Genomic DNA, 7453 nt, shown 5'->3' with positions numbered 1-7453 from the left:
TTTTTTTTTTTTTTTTTTTTTTTTTTTTTTTTTTCAAGTCTTCCTCGTCAGAAGAATGTTTTCCTTGTAATAATCCTCAAAAAAGAAAAAAAAAGGCCCAAAAGAGAAATAATAATAATATAAATACCAATAAATAATAATAATAATAATAACAGAACTTTATCAGATAACTAAAAGGAACAGTAAAGGGAAGAGAACTGAATATCCACTATCACTGTTCATTCAAAAAAATAAAAAAATAAAAATCTTAAAAAAACAAATCCCAAAAAAAGCAAAGAAAGAAGTCTCGGAAATGATCCAAAAAACAGTGCCCAATTATGATTTATGCCCATTACTTCACAGCCTGTATAAGCTCTTGAAAATCTGTTAGGAAGCCGACAGTTAAGATTATTCCAAGCATCCCATGTGGGACTTTTATTTAATTTCTCTCTTTGTTCTATTTTATCTCATAATAAACATCTCTATTTTTCACTGAGCAGTTCTGCTCTGTTCTTCAGCTTAATTATATCTCCGATCTTTCTCTTATACAGAAACAATACCTTCTTGTGAAAAAAAAAAAAAAAAAACCCAATTAAAGTTTCTTTGAATTTAGACCCCTAATCATGTGGGAGTCGGAAACCGAGTCGGTTGCGGACCGAGATTACGGCAATGGAGTTCTCAGCTCAAGCAAGCATGGCGTCAAGACTGATGGGTTTGAGCTCAGAGGCCATGACTGGTATGGAAATGAAAAATGTAAAACTTACTTGTATAATTAAGAACTAGCTTTATATAAATATATATTTTGTCTCTGATTATATGATTTGTGTTTGTTTTTTGCTTTGTTATAAGGTATGTTGCCACTGATATTCCAAGTGACCTTGTAATTCAAGTTGGAGATGTCAATTTTCACTTGCACAAGGTACATAGCTAAGTATTGTACTCCAAATGCTCAAACTGTTTCATGTCTTGGCCTTGAAATCATTGAAGTCTTACTTTTTGTGTGTATGTGTGTGTCCTTTTTTTTTTTTTTTTTTTTCAGTATCCTCTGCTTTCTAGGAGTGGAAAGATGAACAGAGTCATATACGAATCGCGCGACCCGGACTTAAGCAAGATAGTTCTCGATGATCTTCCCGACGGACCGGAGGCGTTTGAGCTGGCGGCGAAGTTTTGCTACGGAATTGCTGTTGATCTGACAGCAGCCAATATTTCAGGCCTCAGATGTGCGGCAGAGTACCTAGAAATGACAGAGGATTTGGAAGAAGGAAATCTTATCTTCAAAACAGAAGCTTTTCTAAGCTATGTGGTATTGTCCTCATGGAGAGACTCCATAGTTGTGTTGAAGAGCTGTGAGAAGCTCTCTCCATGGGCAGAGAATCTCCAGATTGTTCGAAGATGCAGCGAGTCGATTGCCTGGAAAGCCTGCGCGAACCCGAAAGGGATTAGGTGGGCATACACTGGGAAGCAGCATAAGGTCTCTAGCCCGAAATGGAATGACACGAAGGACTCTAGCCCCAGTAGGAGCCAGCAACAGGTTCCTCCCGATTGGTGGTTTGAAGATGCTTCAATCCTCAGGATTGATCACTTTGTAAGGGTGATCACGGCAATTAAGGTAAAGGGTATGAGGTTTGAGCTGATTGGAGCTGTGATCATGCATTACGCGACGAAATGGCTTCCCGGCTTGATCAACGAAGGCTCCGTAGGAGTAGCAGATGAAGGAAGCAACAGCAGCAACAGCAACACAAGCGGCAGCAGCAGCGCTGCTGCTGCCGCTTGGAAAGGCGGGCTCCACATGATTCTTGCGGGGACTAAAGATGACCTCCCCACAGTCCAGGCGAAGGATCAACGGATGATTATAGAAAGCCTGATTAGCATAATCCCACCGCAGAAGGACAGTGTGTCCTGCAGCTTCCTCCTCAGGCTGCTGAGGATGGCAAACATGTTGAAAGTAGCGCCCGCTTTGGTCACCGAGTTGGAGAAGAGGGTCGGAATGCAGTTTGAGCAAGCCACTTTGGCTGATCTTCTGATTCCTAATTACAACAAGGGGGAGACAATGTATGATGTTGATCTTGTTCAGAGACTTTTGGAGCATTTTCTGGTTCAGGAACAGACAGAGAGTTCAAGTCCTAGCAGCCAATCTTTCTCTGACAAACATATGTATGATGGATCTCAAAGGAGTGGTGGTAGTGGACCTAATGCCAAGATGAGAGTGGCTAGGCTTGTGGATAGTTATCTCACAGAGGTTTCTAGAGATAGAAACCTTTCTCTCACTAAGTTTCAGGTGCTGGCAGAAGCTTTGCCTGATTCAGCAAGAACCTGTGATGATGGACTTTATAGAGCTATTGATTCCTATCTTAAGGTAAATTTCCTCTTCTTACAAGTAATTTTCTCAGATCATTTACTTTTCCCAATACCCTTTATCTTAATAGGAGAAAAGATAAAAATATCATACTAGTTTTCCACTTAGCAAGGTTGATTTTTAACTTCTCTCTTGCCCATTTTAATTTTTTTTGGTCTTCAATAATCAATCAACTAATGAAAGATTCAAAATTCTATTCCAAAATGTCATTAGATCTTTGTTGTCAACATTGTTAACTTTGCTATATTTTAGTTGGGATTTTAATATCTCCGAATCGAAATTACTAACAGGCACATCCAACACTCTCTGAGCATGAAAGGAAAAGGCTTTGCCGAGTGATGGACTGTCAAAAGCTATCGATCGACGCCTGCATGCACGCTGCGCAGAACGAGCGTCTTCCACTAAGAGTAGTTGTGCAAGTCCTCTTCTCCGAACAGGTGAAGATAAGCAATGCAATGGCCAACAATTCACTGAAAGAGGCTGGGGAGTCACATTACCAGCCAATGGTCACAAACAGGAAATCCCTTCTTGAAGGGACGCCGCAGTCGTTCCAAGAAGGTTGGACGGGCGCTAAAAAGGATATAAACACACTCAAATTTGAGCTTGAGACAGTGAAAGCCAAGTATCTTGAGCTCCAGAATGAGATGGAGAATCTTCAGAGACAGTTTGATAAAATGTCAAAGCAGAAACAGACTTCAGCTTGGAGCAGTGGTTGGAAAAAACTGAGCAAACTCACAAAGATGACAAATTTGGAGAACCATGATATTGGGCCTCAGATTCCCACAGCTGCTGATCAGCAGAACAGAAAGACTCCTAGAAGGTGGAGAGTGTCCTTATCTTGAAAAAAAAAAAAAAAAAAAAAAAAAAAAGGGATTAAAATTGAGATTTATTATTGTTTGTTAACTGATTATCTTTGTTTTCCGGGGGTTTTCTTTTCCTTTTGGGGAACTGAGGATTTTTACTTTATTTCATTTCATTTTATTTTTTCCTTTTAAGTAGAGTGTTTGTTTTTGAGAAAAAAGTAGCTCAATAATTGTCACCAAATTCTGTTAGTTGTCTTCTTTAGGTGGCGTTTTCTGGCGTTTTCTGTCTTTGTTTTTGGTTGAATGAAGATGCTTTCTAAGGAAGGAAAAAAAAAAAAAAAAAAAGACTTTTTGAGGTGTAAAATGACATGGATATTTACATGCTAATTTCTCATATCTAATAGTAGCTAGTAGATTAACAAAGCATCGGAGAGGAAGAAAAAGGGCAAACAAAGTAATTCAACATCTCATTTTAAACTCTAGTAAAGGTAATCAGAAACTAATTATATGCATAGTAAGAAATAATGGATTAGACTTGCCAATGAACCAATAAGATCTTAACTGCAGTCACTTTGCTTGAATAATGTATTTCATTTGTCTCTCACTTGTGATGTGTGACATAATATGTGGTCACTCATTTTATTAGGGACCCTCTTCTTTATTTCTATACAAACACACAATTGGAAGTTAGTTATTAAAAGTGAAATATCAAATTACACTAATGCCCCTTGTGTTTTACTCAAAAAACATAACACCCCTAGATAAAACAAAATTAAACACCCTTTCTTCTTAATTTTGTTAAGTTTGGTTTTGAAATGATAGAAATGCACTAACTAATTTCAACCATTGATCTGATTATACTCAATCTCATCCCATCATTGTTTTTAGATTAGAGTATGGAAAATAAAAACCCTAGACCCATAAAAGAAACAACCCCCTTGAGATCTGCCACCCCTCTTCGTAAACTGGCGATCAGCGCGAACTATTTTTGCCGTTGTCGTCACGAATTTTCTTCGCGTTTTGGTTAAAGAAATGTCTATTATTTTGACAAAACACATGTAGTGTAAATGTAAAAAGCTCAAATTAAAAATCAAAAAATCTCTTCAAGGGGAAAAGAGAAAAAGAAAGAAAAATAATAATAAGATGATGATGAAGTATTGAGCATTAATAAGATCCTATCTATATCTTTACTTGACAATGTCTTAGTTGACGTAATTTGTCGACTTCAATGTATGATAACAATTTGTATCATTTCAATGTCGGAAGGAGTACAATTGTGGAAGACAATTTGCCACGGCTTTTGTTTATCGTCAGACAGTACTAAAAGCCCCCATTTTGACTCTAACATGTGCATTGCCACATTTAGAGTCGAATAATTGGTTGCCCCACTAAGATATGGACACCAACGAAAATAAATCAATATTTAGAAAAATAAAAAAAAAATGAAAAATTGTTATTTACAATTTCCACACTAATATACGATCATTTGGCTTGCTAATCTGATCGACTAGTCATTGTCTAATCAAACGTGTTGTAACATTTTGATCCAAACACGTCAATGTTTACTCGTAGACCCTGAGATAATTACGTGACAGTAATTAGTTATGATGAAACGTCTTGTTCTTAGAAAGTAAAATCTTTTGTTGTCACAGAAAGATCTTAATTAATGATGTGGCATCACAAACTTTAGCAACAACACATTTTAAATTTGTGGTTGCTAAAATCATCGGTAATTGTGGTGGAATCACAGAATCAGGATTTTGTTTCATGAACCAAGATTAAAATTTGGAACTAGTAAAGAGCTGAGAAATGAAAATTCTTAAAACCTTCGAAATATCAACTATTAATTACTCAGTTACCACTTTATAATTGTTCTAAATGTGTTTTCACACTTTGAAAACGTTGCATGATAATTTTATTATCAATGTTATATATATATATATATATATACATAAATATGCGTGTGTGAGGATTTTAGCAATATACTAGCAGTGTACGCGCGTATTGTAATGAGAGATAATTTTGTGTTGTAGAAGTTGATAATTTTTGTCATAAATAAAGCAACTTAAATTAACCGGATATAAATGGCATTTTGTCATAATTGGAACATATATTTAGAAGATATTAAAACGAACAACAAATAATTACATCAATAATTCTATGGCAAGGGATGTACAAAATTCGATATTTGTACCTATAATTTATTGTAAGTAATATAAAAATATTTACAATAAGAGAAATTCATAATTTACAATATTAAATATCATTATGTACATAGCAAATCAATAAGGTAGAAGTAGTACATGAATTAAACCTATAAATAAACAACAGATAAAGCGACCAATTTATGCTTGTATTCGCATGTCTTCAACTATCTGGTCCATTTATAAACAGGTAGACATGAAATTTCTCATGATAAAAGCTGATTATGTCAATTTCATAAAGAGAAAGGCCCAAACACAAACTAATGGTGAGATATAAGTGAAATAATAAGTAATAAGAAAGATTTAATGGGAGGAAGTTGATAAATTATGAATCTAATAATGCTTTTACATACTAATTGTGGCTCAAATATAACTGTTGTCAACAACTGCATGGTAAATCAACTGATTTGTATTTTTATGGCCATTTTATGGCTGCCTATCAGCGGCAATTGCATAAAAGTACAAAAATTAGTCAGATGTTATATTTGCCATGCAGATTATGACATATGCGTGACACAGAATAAAGGGTCGAAGTAAAGTATAAATCTGTCTAAAAACTACCCAGTGAATTAAAAGAGAGGAGAAAAATAGCAGCATTAAAAGGATAATGAAGCTGAGCAGAAACTGGCGACACAATGGATAATAAATGGTGCCTGTGTCAACAGTGCATAATTGGTCTGCCTTTTGTCCAAGTAAAATAGAAGAAGCAAGTACAGTCAAAGCATCAAATAGCCAATTAATACTCAGATTCCATTCGGGTCAAGGTCATTTGGAAGGCTGAGGCTAAAAACAATGGGGAAAACGAAAGCATATAGAACAAAAACAGATAGGGAAATCATAGGCCAAGGGGAAAACCCAAAAGCATTTGTAAAGCAAAGCAAAAGAAAACAGGGAAATAAATGGTACAGGCAAAGGGGGAGAAAAAGAAAAATGATCTGTTCCAAATAGAGGACTTAAAAGAGCAAAGAGATAGGATAAGAAGATATATTATATGGAGGAATAGATTTTGAATCAAATACTTAAAACAGAAATATTAAAAGCTAAAAATTAAGAAATGAAAGAGCAACAATGATGTTGTTTGTGTGTTGAAAATCAAAGTTCATGAAATCATGAAAGAAATAGAATGAAAAAACCCAGTGAAGAAATTAGCAATATATATGGAGTGCCTTTGTCCCACATCGATTAACAAGAAAAGGGCAGAGCGTTTATGTCTAATACGTAGCCCAAATCATTCAATTTGTCTAAAAAATGTGAAAAAAATAGAGAATTTATTCACTAAAAAATTATGAATTAAGAATAAATAGTAATTTATACACTTTTAAGAGAGGTATTTATTTATTTTTAAAGGATATTTGCCTAAAATTACTCAAAGTTTCAAAAATATACATGATGTTATGAGTTAGAGCGTTATTGCCCATAGGCAACTAGTTTTGAAATTAGATTGAATCAGGGCAAATAAATAATTTTTAAAAATAAAGAGAATAAATAAAAGGTTTAAGATATTCATAATGTTTGGTTCATGAATTAGAATTATGAGATTAGAACTATTTTCAATTTACGTGTATTTTTTGTGAGAGAAAACACTGTAGTGAACCATGGACTATGATTGTTAAAGGGTGCCATTGTTGGGATTTGGGATTTGAAATTTTATGCATCTAGTCAGAATGATGTGTTTAGTTATTGTTTATTTTCTTAATCACCAATTATCGGTAAACTATGCAATGTAACTAATGTGTTTTTGTTAGTAAGAGCAACGTATAAGAGCGTTGCAGTAATAGCGTAGTGAATTAAGAAATTAAAATAATTGACATATGATGTCAAATAACATCAACATAACCCATATTTTATGAACATTGACTCATAAATGCTATTTTAATATTGCACGTTTTTTTTTATTTTTTTTATTTTTTTTTTTTTATGTGTGTTAAAAACTGCCCGCTTAAAAAATGTATGACTTTTTTCTTTCCAACTCTAATTGAGGCAGTTCTTCTTTGTATGCATTAGAAAAGACAACAAACCTATATCTATATTGCCTAGGTAATTCTTCCATGAACACCTTTTTTTGTAAAATTTGATCTGAAACACGAAACTTTCAAAAATTATTGTTTTCA

The 7453-nt window shown here is 34.4% G+C and overlaps 1 protein-coding gene across 1 annotated transcript; it reads left to right on the top strand.

The window, feature by feature from the left end:
- The first annotated feature begins 325 nt into the window (after nt 1-325).
- LOC21394661 (root phototropism protein 3) lies at nt 326-3177 on the top strand. The gene is made up of 4 exons (XM_010096525.2): nt 326-715; nt 829-898; nt 1019-2335; nt 2626-3177. Exons 1-4 carry the CDS (start codon nt 603-605, stop codon nt 3175-3177), a joined length of 2052 nt encoding a protein of 683 aa, XP_010094827.1. The 5' UTR covers nt 326-602.
- The last annotated feature ends 4276 nt before the right edge of the window (nt 3178-7453 follow it).

Source organism: Morus notabilis, unplaced genomic scaffold, assembly GCF_000414095.1.
Source record: "Morus notabilis unplaced genomic scaffold, ASM41409v2 Scaffold651, whole genome shotgun sequence".
Lineage (NCBI taxonomy): Eukaryota > Viridiplantae > Streptophyta > Magnoliopsida > Rosales > Moraceae > Morus > Morus notabilis.
This window is presented reverse-complemented; position numbering and strand designations above follow the sequence as displayed.